The sequence below is a fragment of the Bos javanicus genome, chromosome 23 (assembly GCF_032452875.1).
Source record: "Bos javanicus breed banteng chromosome 23, ARS-OSU_banteng_1.0, whole genome shotgun sequence".
Lineage (NCBI taxonomy): Eukaryota > Metazoa > Chordata > Mammalia > Artiodactyla > Bovidae > Bos > Bos javanicus.
The window spans coordinates 26,486,266-26,499,907 of record NC_083890.1 but is presented as its reverse complement, the minus strand read 5'-3'; the positions used below and the strand labels follow the sequence as shown (position 1 = coordinate 26,499,907).

Genomic DNA, 13,642 nt, shown 5'->3' with positions numbered 1-13,642 from the left:
TTGAATAACCCATGAAGATGAAATCCTTCAGTTGAATTAATGATAAAATGAGAGAAAAATGATGTAAATTCATATCTACTTTGCAGTGGAGGAAGATGATCACTGAAAATTGAAGACCAAAGTCAAAGAAAGAGATGAAACCAAACCAAATGAAGGCACAATGTGAGGAAGAGATGACAATAATTTAACTTTTTCCATTATTTATTCATTCAATAAAGTGACTCCACTTCTCTAAGAATTAGAACCTAATGTCCTAAAAACCATGTAACTCATGAGAAGCAATGCTATTTTGCTTCTTCATCCTTTTCTGTAAAGGAATTATCACATAAAAACTTCCTTTGGGAAAAACTGAATAAATATTTGGTCTTGAATTGGGCTTTCCAGCTTTTTTTTTTAAGCCCAAAACAAATGACAAACATGCTCAAATATATGAAATAGGTACTGTAAATGTGATTCAAAAGTATATAATGAGAGTATGCCTCTGTCGGAAATTTGATCTATGGCTGCATTCATATGAAGCCTGCTAAATGCCTTAAAAGTATATGTTCCTAAGTTCTATCCAGTCTGTAAACCAAGAGGTAATGGAAAACAACAGAATGGGAAAGACTAGAGATCTCTTCAAGAAAATTAGAGATACCAAGGGAACATTTAATGCAAAGATGGGCTCGATAAAGGACAGAAATGGTATGGACCTAACAGAAGCAGAAGATATTAAGAAGAGATGGCCAGAACACACAGAAGAATGTACAAAAAAGATCTTCACGATCCAGATAATCACGATGGTGTGATCACTCACCTAGAGCCAGACATCCTGGAATGTGAAGACAAGTGAGCCTTAGAAAGCCTCACTACGAACAAAGATAGTGGAGGTGATGGAATTCTAGTTGAGCTATTCCAAATCCTGAAAGATGAGGCTGTGAAAGTGCTGCACTCAATATGCCAGCAAATTGAAAAACGGCAGTGGCCACAGGACTGGAGAAGGTCAGTTTTCATTCCAATCCCAAAGAAAGGCAATGCCAAAGAATGCTCAAACTACCACACAATTGCACTCATCTCACACACTAGTAAAAGATGCTCAAAATTCTCCAAGCCAGGCTTCAGCAATATGTGAACCGTGAACTTCCAGATGTTCAAGCTGGTTTTAGAAAAGGCAGAGGAACCAGAGATCAAATTGCCAACATCTGCTGGATCATGGAAAAAGCAAGAGAGTTCCAGAGAAACATTTATTTCTGCTTTATTGACTATGCCAAAGCCTTTGTGTGGATCACAATAAACTGGAAAATTCTGAAAGAGATGGGAATACCAGACCACCTGATCTGCCTCTTGAGAAATTTGTATACAGATCAGGAAGCACCAGTTAGAACTGGACATGTGGCAACAAACTGGTTCCAAATAGGAAACGAGTACGTCAAGGCTATATATTGTCACCCTGCTTATTTAACTTATATGCAGAGTACATCATGAGAAACACTGGACTGGAAGAAACACAAGCTGGAATCAAGATTGTCGGGAGAAATATTAATAACCTCAGACATGCAGATGACACCACCCTTATGGCAGAAAGCAAAGAGGAACTAAAAAGCCTCTTGATGAAAGTGAGAGGGAAGTGAAAAAGTTGGCTTAAAGCTCAACATTCAGAAAACGAAGATCATGGCATCCGGTCCCATCACTTCATGGGAAATAGATGGGGAAACAGTGGAAACAGTGTCAGACTTTATTTTGGGGGGCTCCAAAATCACTGCAGATGGTGACTGCAGCTATGAAATTAAAAGATGCTTGCTCCTTGGAAGGAAAGTTATGACCAACCTAGATAGCATATTCAAAAGCAGAGACATTACTTTGCCAACAAAGGTTCGTCTAGTCAAGGCTATGGTTTTTCCTGTGGTCATGTATGGACGTGAGAGTTGGACTGTGAAGAAGGCTGAGCGCCGAAGAATTGATGCTTTTGAACTGTGGTGTTGGAGAAGACTCTTGAGAGTCCCTTGGACTGCAAGGAGATCCAACCAGTCCATTCTGAAGGAGATCAGCCCTGGGATTTCTTTGGAGGGAATGATGCTAAAGCTGAAACTCCAGTACTTTGGCCCCCTCATGCGAAGAGTTGACTCATTGGAAAAGACTCTGATGCTGGGAGGGATTGGGGGCAGGAGGAGAAGGGGATGACAGAGGATGAGATGGCTGGATGGCATCACTGACTCGATGGACATGAGTCTGATTGAACTCCGGGAGTTGGTGATGGACAGGGAGGCCTGGCGTGCTGCGATTCATGGGGTCCCAAAGAGTCAGACATGATTGAGCAACTGATCTGATCTGAAGTGAGGCAGGTTTTTTCATGTATAAAAAAAATACATGAGTTACAGTATGTAAATACTAAATGATGGTGAAAGGGTTTGTACATCAAAAGACTGAGCATATGTTGGAGAAAACTCACACTTCATAATCTTAAAACAGGTAAGTCTTTGAAATATACCGATACTGAATTTAGTTCACACAAGATAAATGTCTGCTTCCATTGTATCAAAATGAGAAAAAAACAGAAGTACTAATGGGGAAAATAGAGTGCCAAATGCAGAAGACAAACAAAATTTGGGCAGACTAAATAAAAAGACATATCATGTAAGTTATTTGTATGATGGTGTTTGGGAACATGCAAATTGATTGTTGAAGAATCTATAAAAACACCGATGAAACCATGCATAGGTTCATAGTGAAATACATTATGAGTCATGTATTTTCCTTCTCACACTATTGATTAACAAAAGAAAAGAAATCCAATTCATTCAAATAAAAGTAGAATATCAGGAAGAGACCAGATCAAAAATTGGAAACACTTCCTTCATTTGCTTTTGGGTTCAAATGGACGACCATGTCTTAGAATTAAAACCAAAAATTTCAAACTCTACCATACTAATGAGAAGTAACCATTTTCATTCCATATATCCCATCGTGCAAGATTGGAAATGGTCCCATCAGGGGAGTTAAATAATGATTTCTGTTAAACAGTGTCAGATCCTTGGGTTTGTGTTGGCACTTCTGCTTTTCTCAGAATAGAATATAAGTGTGAATTGATATACAAGCAACATATTTTAAAAGTGATGAGGGAACATAAAAGGACTTTTGTACACATGGTATAATGGATCAGTAATCAGTTATAGCCTCCTGTTATACTACTAAATTAAATTTCCTCTTAAAGATGTAAATGAAAAACATCAAGAGAAAGAATAAAGTAGATAAACTTTTAATGTTTGAATTAGTGTTTTCTAAATAAATCTATTAAATTTGTATTTTGTACCAATAGAAATTTTGAGGTAAAAGAGGCTGCACAATACAATCAGTTCAGTTCAGTTCATTCACTCAGTCGTGTCTGACTCTTTGCGACCCCATGGAATGCAGCGTGCCAGGCTTCCCTGTCTATCACGAACTCCCAGAGCTTACTCAAACTCATGTCCATTGGATCAGTGATGCCGTCCTTATTACATAAAGCATTTGTATACCTGGGAACAAGTGGGTAACAATATCAAGGGGAATGGGAGAGTAGGTTTAGAGCTCACATGTAATCAAGGAATGTCACTGAATTACTAGTCTTTAAAAGAGCAGAAGGCAGAGTAATTTACTCAACCAATTTGGAGTTTTCTGTTCACCTAAGTTTTGGGTCAGTATCAATCACATAGTTATTGTCCCTTGAACTTGAAAGGTCGCACTGATTCGACATCAGTGGTCATTTACACGAAAACATCTATTGCATGGGAGTGATGTGGTGATCAGCCTGATATCCCTCGTCCCTACAAAAATTAGAATCAAATCAAGACAACTCTCAAGAGACATAAAAAGGAAAACACTGAAGGTTATAGACAAGAATAGGTATACAATGAAAAGCAAGGAATAGGAAGAGTTGGAACGAGGGAAAAGTAGGTGGAAGAAGTTGATATGAAAGTAGTACCTATACAAACAATTGGAGAGGGATGAGGGGAAGGAGGAGTGAATGGATGCCAAAGAGATCGAAAGGGAGGGAATGGTCTTAGTCATTTAAATGGTATGGGGAAAGTGCCAGAAATACTTACCAAATTCATTCCCCAAAAAACCTGAAAAATAAAATTAAGAGATCCATGTAAATATCGGAAGGTACAAACACAAAATAATCCTATTCTATTCTAAAATTTGCATTTACAATTCAGTGTATTAGTGTTCAGAAATACACGCATGCATACACAAAAAGCACTCATATAGAGCATGCATATACACAGAAGAGCTCCCACAGGAATATCAACACCCACAACCTGACACATCCACAGTGAGAAATCCTCCTTTTGCTAAATATATTCTACAGAAATTCAGAGGAGGGAAAAAATTAAGTCAATTCACTATATTGAGAGAGGATTTGGGGAATGTTAGTCGAGGAAGTTTTTAATCACTTTGGCATTAGTTAGGCATTCATTGTTCACTTTGTAAGATGTGATAAGGTATTTGGAACCTAACACATGTGTGAGGAATCAAGGTACCTTTCTTCATTATACTAGATGCAAATACTGAATTTCAGGATTAAAAACATTCTAGAGATTAGTCTTCATTATTAACTATGTGCCTCTAATCACATTTAATGTCAACCAATTTGTCCTTAGAGTACAGGATGAAGCAGGACGAAGCTAATAGAGTTTAGTCAAAGAATGCACTGGTCATAGCAAACACCATCTTCCAACAACACAAGAGAAGACTCTACACATGGTCAACACCGAAATCAGACTGACTATATTCTTTGAAGTAAAAGATGGAGGAGCTATATACAGTCAGCAAGAAAAATACCAGGAGCTGGCTGTGGCTCAAATCATGAACTCCTTATTGCCAAATTCAGACTTAAATTGAAGAAAGTGGGGAAAACCACTAGACCATTCAGGTATGACCTAAATCAAATCCCTTATGATTACATAGTGGAAGTGAGAAATAGATTTAAGGGACTAGATCTGATAGACAGAGTGCCTGATGAACTATGGACGGAGGTTCCTGACATTTACAGGAGACAGGGATCAAGACCATCCCCAAGAAAACGAAATGCAAAAAAGCAAAATGGTTGTCTGAGGAGGCCTTACAAAGAGCTGTGAAAAGACGGGAAGTCAAAAGCAAAGGAGAAAAGGAAAGATATACCCTTTGAATGCAGAGTTCCAAAGAATAGCAAGGAGAGATAAGAAAGCCTTCCTCAGCAATCAATGTAAAGAAATAGAGGAAAACAATAGAATAGGAAAGACTAGAGGTCTCTTCAAGAAAATTAGAGATACCAAGGGAACATTTCATGCAAAGATGGGCTCAACAAAGGACAGAAATGGTATGGACCTAACAGAAGCAGAAGATATTAAGAAGAGGTGGCAAGAAAACACAGAAGAACTATAGGAAAAGGATCTTCATGACCCAGATAATCAGAATGGGGTGATAACTCACTTAGAGCCAGACATCCTGGAATGCAAAGTCAAGTGGGCCTTAGGAAGCATCACTACAAACAAAGCTAGTGGAAGTGATGGGATTCCAGTTGAGCTATTTCAAATCCTAAAATATGAGGCTGTGAATGTGCTGCACTCTTATCTGTCAGCAAATTCGGACAACTCAGCAGTGGCCACAGGACTGGAGAAGGTCAGTTTTCATTCCAATCCCAAAGAAAGGCAATGCCAAAAAATGCTCAAACTACCACACAATTACACTCATCTCACACGCTAGCAAAGTGATGCTTAAAATTCTCCAAGCCAGGCTTCAACAATACATGAACTGTGAACTTCCAGATGTTCAAGCTGGTTTTAGAAAAGGCAGAGGAACCAGAGATCAAATTGCCAACATCTACTGAATCATCTAAAAACCAAGACAGTTCTGGAAAAACATCAATTTCTGCTCTGTTGACTATGCCAAAGCCTCTAACTGTGTGGATCACAATAAACTGGAAAATTCTGAAAGAGATGGGAAAACCAGACCACCTGACCTGCCCCTTGAGAAACCTGTGTGCAGGTCAGGAAGCAACAGTTAGAACTGGACATGGAACAACAGACTGGTTCCAAATAGGAAAAGGAGTATGTCAAGGCTGTATATTGTCACCCTGCTTATTTAACTTCTATGCAGAGTACATCATGAGAAATGCTGGGCTGAAGGAAGCACAAGCTGGAATCAAGATTGCCGGTAAAAATATCAATAACCTCAGATATGCAGATGACACCAACCTTATGGCAGAAACTGAAGAAGAACTAAAGAGCCTCTTGATGAAAGTGAAAGAGAAGAGTGAAAATTTTGGCTTAAAGCTCAACATTCAGAAAACTTAGATCATGGCATCTGGTCTGATCTTTTCATTGCAAAGAGATAGGGAAACAGTGGAAACAGTGGCTGATTTATTTTGGAGGGCTCCAAAATCACTGCAGATGATGACTGCAGCCATGAAATTAAAAGACACTTACTCCTTGGAAGGAAAGTTATGACCAACATAGACAACACATTCAAAAGCAGAGACATTACTTTGTCAACAAATGTCTGTCTAGTCAAGGCTATGGTTTTTCCAGTAGTCATGTATGATTATGAGAGTTGGACTATAAAGAAAATTGAGTGCAGAAGAACTGATGCTTTTGAACTGTGGTATTGGAGAAGACTCTTGAGAGTCCCTTGGACTGCAAGGAGATCCAACCAGTCCATTCTAAGGAGATCAGTCTTTGGTGTTCATTAGAAGGACTGATGTTGAAGCTGAAACTCCAAAACTGTGGCCACCGGCTGCAAAGAGCTGACTCTTTTGAAAAGGCCCTGATGTTGGGAAAGATTGAAGGCAGGAGGAGAAGGGGATGACAAAGGATGAGATGGCTAGGTGGCATCACCAACACAATCGACACGAGTTTGGGTGAACTCTGTGAGTTGGTCATGCAGAGGGAGGCTTGGAGTGCTGCCGTTCATGGGGTTGCCTAGAGTCAGACATGAATGAGCGACTGAACTGAATTAAATTGAACTGAATGAACACATCACCTTGATTTGAAACATTTCTCTTTTGATCCACATCTGAATGAAACACATATAATTTATATCCAGTGCCTGTAAGAAAATACAACATTCAATGCCAGTGAAGCAAGAATTACCACTTTTCCAAGAACGTGCTCCAAGAACAACCTTAGAAATATCTCTGTATCTGGGAAGACTAGGATAATCCTATTTGGGCACAGTGGAAGAATGAGTGTCAACCTCATAGATCAAGAAATAAAGCAGAAGGCTTATATGCTTTGAAGGGGGAGTGAGAGGCAAACGTCACTGAGCACATTAGGCATCTTCTTTTCTATCTCTGCAGGTTTGGGGAAGTCTCGTCACAATAAATATGGGCCCTAGATACAGGCATTTTACAGAGGTCCTAACAAGGGATGTGTCCTTGGTGATAACCAGAGTGGAACTCAATGCCTTTTAACATAATGTCCTTCCTCATCTCCATTTTGTAGTGAGCCTATGACATGTCTCTGAAAAACAGGAACAAGCTAATGTTTACAGGAAAGAAGGATGAGGATTGGAAAACAGAAGATTAGAAATGGATTTTAGATGGGGGAACTGAATAGAGAGACTCTCTAAGGGGAAGCCTGTAATTCAACTGGGAGACACAAAGACAAGCATCCAGGACAAGCACGACACAGTGGAAAGCATCTGTGTTAAGAGATGGGGCCTCAAGAAACCAGTCATGCTAAAGAGGTTTTTGAGAAGTTTTAGAACACTAACCATTTTGATCTTGAACTTCTATAGAGAAATAGTGAAATTTTAAGGTCGGTATCAGGGGAATGGAAGACTAAGAAGCAAAGTGTATTACAAAACACATATTTAAATTCATTTCGATCTGAATGCAAAAAAACCAAATACACAATGTGGATGAACAGCCATTGTGGCAAGGGAGTATTCTTCCAGAGGATTACAGTGGCTAAAAAGGAAATGTAGTGTCTTAATGGTGTGAAAGCATTGAAATGATACTTCTGAAGTCGACCTTTGAAACCTGTATTTTTCCTATTTTACCTTTTCCAGTAGTAGTGCTATAAATTCTCAGTTGACTTGTTCTAAGTTTTTGGCAATTAGTTAATAGATGGGGTTACCATCATGAGTGTAATACCTAAAATGCACTCCGAAGCCATTATGTAACAATTTGCACCTGTGTTACAGAGAAAACGTAAGATTTTGTTTCTGCCATAATTCTGCTCACAGTTTTGTTAACTGAGGAATACATAAATCCAGTAATGCAAATTTCTATTTTACCAATGCCTAAATGAAGCATTCGGAGAAGGTAATGGCATCCCACTCCAGTACTTTTGCCTGGAAAATCCCATGGACGGAGGAGCCTGGTAGGCTGCAGTCCATGGGGTCAGTAGAGTCGGACACGACTGAGTGACTTCACTTTCACTTTTCACTTTCATGCATTGGAGAAGGAAATGGCAACCCACTCCAGTGTTCTTGCCTGGAGAATCCCAGGGACGGGGGAGCCTGATGGGCTGCCATCTATGGGGTCAAACAGAGTCAGAAACGACTGAAGCGACTTAGCAGCAACAGCAAATGAAGCAGGTCTTAATGAATCATGATAAAAGGAGCTGTTACAGTACTAAATGACAGGGAGAGCGTTTGTAAACAAACAACAAAAAATTAAGCTTTATTGGTGAAAAATCACACTATGGAAACTTGAAAAAGGAAAAACCTTGAAATGTATTATTGTCGACAAGATTTAGTCGACACAAAACCATCTTTGCCTAGACTGTTCCATATGAGAAATCGTAGGAACATGAATGATGGAAATTGAGTAGCAATTGCAAAAGACAAACTTCATTTGGAAAGACTCGATTAACAAGGCAAATTATGAAAGTTATATGTAGGATGGTGTTGGGGAAGATGATAATTGAGTGTTGAAAACAAAGTTATGAGAAACAAAGGAAACCGTGCTTAGGTTCACGGTGAAAAACATTAGGAGATGTGCCGTTTTCCCTCTCACACTAGCTGATCAGCACAAGGAAAAGCTCCAACCTGTTCCATTACAAGAACAATGTCAGAGAAAGAAGAGGTCAAAAATTTGAAGCACTTCCTTAGTTTTCTTTTGGGGTCTAATGGGCCACCATTTGTTAGCATAAAAACCAAAAATTTCAAAGTCCACCATATTAATGAGAAGTGACTGTCTTCACTCCCTATATTCCATTGTGCTCAAGGACCCAAGATTGGAAATGGCCCCATCAGAGAGGTTAATTTAGGAGTTCTGAGTGCAACAGTATCAGATCCTTAGGTTTGTGTTGGCACATCTACCTATCTCAGAATAGAAAGTTAGTGTGAAATGATATATGAGCAACCTATTTAAAAACAGATGAGTAGATTCTGAGCGTCGCCCTTCGGCCTGAGTAGACCAAGACAATGCTACGTGGGTTGGGTGGACGGCTGGGGGATTGGGCTGGAGAGGAAACATAGTAAATTGGGGAGAGGACGGACAGGACAGCCTGGGCACTTGAACCAATGTAGGGAGGGTTGACGACTGCAAGACCCGAGCAGCGTCATCCTTTATACCAGAAAGCTGGTGGGCACTATGGGGAAAAAACAAAACAAGAAGAAAGTGGAGGAGGTGCTAGAAGAAGAGGAAGAAGAATATGTGGTGGAAAAAGTTCTAGACCGTCGAGTGGTAAAGGGCAAAGTGGAGTATCTCCTAAAGTGGAAGGGGTTCTCAGATGAGGATAACACATGGGAACCAGAAGAGAACCTGGATTGCCCTGACCTCATTGCTGAGTTTCTGCAGTCACAGAAAACAGCACACGAGACAGATAAATCAGAGGGAGGCCAATGCAAAGCTGATTCTGATTCGGAAGATAAGGGGGAGGAGAGCAAACCAAAGAAGAAGAAAGAAGAGTCAGAAAAGCCACGAGGCTTTGCCCGGGGTTTGGAACCAGAGAGGATTATTGGAGCTACGGACTCCAGTGGAGAACTCATGTTCCTAATGAAATGGAAGAACTCTGATGAGGCTGATCTGGTCCCTGCCAAGGAAGCCAATGTCAAGTGCCCGCAGGTTGTCATATCCTTCTATGAGGAAAGGCTGACGTGGCATTCTTACCCCTCAGAGGATGATGACAAAAAAGATGATAAGAATTAACTTTCTTGAATACCAGCCCCTGTCACATCTGACTGTGGGTTTCAAGTGGGGAAAGAAGGAGTTCTCCTTGTCTTGACACCATAAAGGTGGCTTGAGAAGATGTCCTTTGAAGAGCCAGTATAGTTTCTGTGCCCTACAGCAGCCCAAGGGCTTCAAAGCCGTTCCATGCTGTACAGTTTGCACACCCATCCCAGTGGAGGGGAAGGAGGGTCAGTGTTTCAAGGCAACCCATTCTGAACTTTGCTTTAAAAAAAAGCAAAGGGTCTTCTATGAAGGACAAAACGCAGAATGGGATGTGGGAGAGCAAGAGGTACTCTAGATCTTCAAAGAGCATCTCCACAACCCACACAGCCTTCTTCCCGATAGTGTTAACTCTGCATTTTTACAGCGTAGCATGTGTGTAGTTTTTGGCTATTACTGGTGTATTATTTGGGGTGGGTGGGGTGGGGTGGGAAAGAAGGGAGATGGGTTAGGATCATTTTTGTTAAAATTTGGGGAAACGGTGAAACAAAGGAAAGAACAACTAATGATGATTGGGTTCTGTGTCCAGAATATTGTATCCTTTCAAAAAATGCCATTGGCAACCTAAATGAGGACTGTGAGAGACTGTTTAAAAGCTGTGAATGCCTGAAACTTAGAAGCCAAGGTATTCCCTGCCTGAGCTTAATGCTGTTCCCAACAAAGGAATAAGAAGATACCAAAGCTGCCATTTGGGGGATGGAAACTGGTTGAGGAGGATAAGTCTTATCGGAGTGTATACACAGGCAGATCATTCTGTCTTAGAGGTGCTACTCATGAAACTGACAAGAAGACCCTTTCTTTTCCTATTGTGAAGTTACAAATATCAGCTTCTCCATCCAAGCCACTGGTGAAGTATTTAGGGAAGGGCAGAGAGTGGTATAGGAGGTAAGTGAGTAGGGAAAGACAAGGGCCGGTGCTCATAGGGTGGAAAACTCTTGGAGCCTCTGTTTTTTGAACTTTGAAACCATTGGTGGCAGGGTTCAGTCACTGACAGCACAAGTTCAAGAGTTGAATGATTTCAAAAGCCCTGGTCTCAGGAGAAGATAAAAATTCATACTGGGGTAGTGGTTCACTTTAAAACAAAACAAATTTTTTAATCCTAAGAACTAACTAAAATCCAAAACGCTGTCTTGAGTCATGAGATCCATCAGTTGTTGACATCATCTTGATCTGCATCTAGAACTCCATTGTAATTTTTAGGTGCGTGTTAGGTTTTTGTGAAAAGTTGTTTAAATGTAAACTTCATATCAACACTGTCAGTTTTTTGTCTTAATAAAACTATATAGATTTATTAAAAAAAATAGATGAGTAAACAAAAAGAGACCTTTTGTACACAAGGACTAATGGGTAAGTAATCACTTTTGGCCTCCTACTATACTGCTAAATTTTATTTCCTCAAAACAAAGATGTAAATGAAAAACAGCAAGAGAATAAAGGAGATAAATACTTAATGTTTGAATTAGTATCTACTAAATATATCCTGAAAGTTGTATTTTGCACCAAGGAAACTTGGAGTTAAAAGAGGTTGCACAATACTATGGGACTTCCTTATTAGATCAAGCATTTGCATACCTGGGAACAACTGGATAATAAGATCAAGTGGAATGGGAGAGAAGGTTTAGAGCTCACATGTAATTCAGGAATTTCATCTGAATTACTAGTCTCTGAAGAGCAAAAGGCAGAGTAATGTACTCGACCACTTTGGAGTTTTCTGTTCACTTAATTAAGTTTTGGGTCAGTGTCAATCACATAGTTATTGTCCCTTGAATTTGAAAAGTCACAATGATTCGACATCAGTGGTCATTTACACGAAAACATTTACTGCATGGGAGTGATGTGGTGATCAGCCTGATATCCCTCATCCCTACAAAACTTAGAATCAAATCAAGACAGCTCTCAGGAGACATAAAAAGGGGTGGGGAGGGAAAGACCTACTGCAGTATATAGACAAGAATAGGTATACAATGAAAAGCAAGGAATAGGAAGCCTTGGAACAAGGGAAAAATAGACAGAAGAAGTTGATATGAAAGTAGTACCTATACAAACAACTGGAGAGGGATGAAGGGAAGGATGAGTGAATGGATGCCAAAGAGATAGAAAGGGAGGGAATGATAGTACTCATTTAAATGGCATGGGAAAAGTGTCAGAAATACTTAACAAATGTTTTCCCTAAAATATCTGAAAAATAAAATTAAGAGATCCATGTAAATATCGCAAGGTACAAACACAAAATAATTCTATTCTATTCTAAAATTTGCATTTACAATTCAGTTTATTAGTGTTCAGAAATACACACGTGCACACACACAAGACACTCATATAGAGCATGCATATACACAAAGAGCTCCCACAGGAATATCAACACCCACAACCTGACACATCCACAGTGAGAAATCCTCCTTTTGCTCCACATATTCTCCAGAAATTCAGAGGGGGCAAAACGTCAGGCAATTTACTATATTGAGAGAGAATTTCAGGAATGTTAGTTAAAGAAGTTTTTAATCACTTTGGCGTTAGTTAGGCATTCAGTGTTCACTTTGTAAGGTGTGATAAGGTATTTGGAAGCTCCCACATACGTGAGGAAGCAGGGTAGCTTTGCTCATTACGCTAGATGCAAATACTGAATTACAGGGTGAAAAACATTCTAGACATTACTCTTCATTATGAGCTATGTGCCTCTAACCACATTTAGTGTCAACCAATGAATACATCACCTTGATTTGGGACGTTTCTCTTTGGATCCACACCTGAATGAAGCTCATGTGGTTTATATCCAGTGCCTGTAAGAAAATACAACATTCAGTGCCAGTGAAGCAAGAATTACCGCTTTTCCAAGAACATGCTCCAAGAACAACCTTAGAAATATCTCTGTATCTGGGAAGCCTAGGGTAATCCTATTTGGGCACAGTGGAAGAATGAGTGTCAACCTCATGGATCAAGAAATAAAGCAGAATGCTTATATGCTTTGAAGGGAGAGTGAGAGGCAAACATCACTGAGCACATTAGGCATCTTCTTCTCTATCTCTGCAGGTTTGGGGAAGTCTCGTCACAATAAATATGGGCCCTAGATACAGGCATTTTACAGAGGTCCTAACAAGGGATGTGTCCTTGGTGATAACCAGAGTGGAACTCAATGCCTTTTAACATAATGTCCTTCCTCATCTCCATTTTGTAGTCAGCCTATGACATGTCTCTGAAAAACAGGAACAAGCTAATGTTTACAGGAAAGAAGGATGAGGAATGGAAAACAGAAGATTAGAAACGGATTTTAGATGGGGGAAACTGAATAGAGAGACTCTCTAAGGGGAAGCCTGTAATTCAACTGGAAGACACGAAAACAAGCATCCAGGATAAGCACAACACAGTGGAAAGCAACTGCGTTAAGAGATGGGGCCTCAAGAAATCAGTCATGCTAAAGAGGTTTTTGAGAAGTTTTAGAATACTAACCATTTTGATCTTGAACTTCTACAGAAAAATAGTGAAATTTTAAGGTCGGTATCACGGTAAATAGATTGGGAAACAGTGGAA

The 13,642-nt window shown here is 39.8% G+C and overlaps 1 protein-coding gene across 1 annotated transcript; it reads left to right on the top strand.

The window, feature by feature from the left end:
- The first annotated feature begins 9,511 nt into the window (after window positions 1–9,511).
- On the top strand, window positions 9,512–11,046 carry LOC133236437 (chromobox protein homolog 1-like). The gene has a single exon (XM_061398458.1). The coding sequence runs from the start codon at window positions 9,536–9,538 to the stop codon at window positions 10,091–10,093; it is 558 nt and encodes a 185-aa protein (XP_061254442.1). The 5' UTR covers window positions 9,512–9,535; the 3' UTR covers window positions 10,094–11,046.
- The last annotated feature ends 2,596 nt before the right edge of the window (window positions 11,047–13,642 follow it).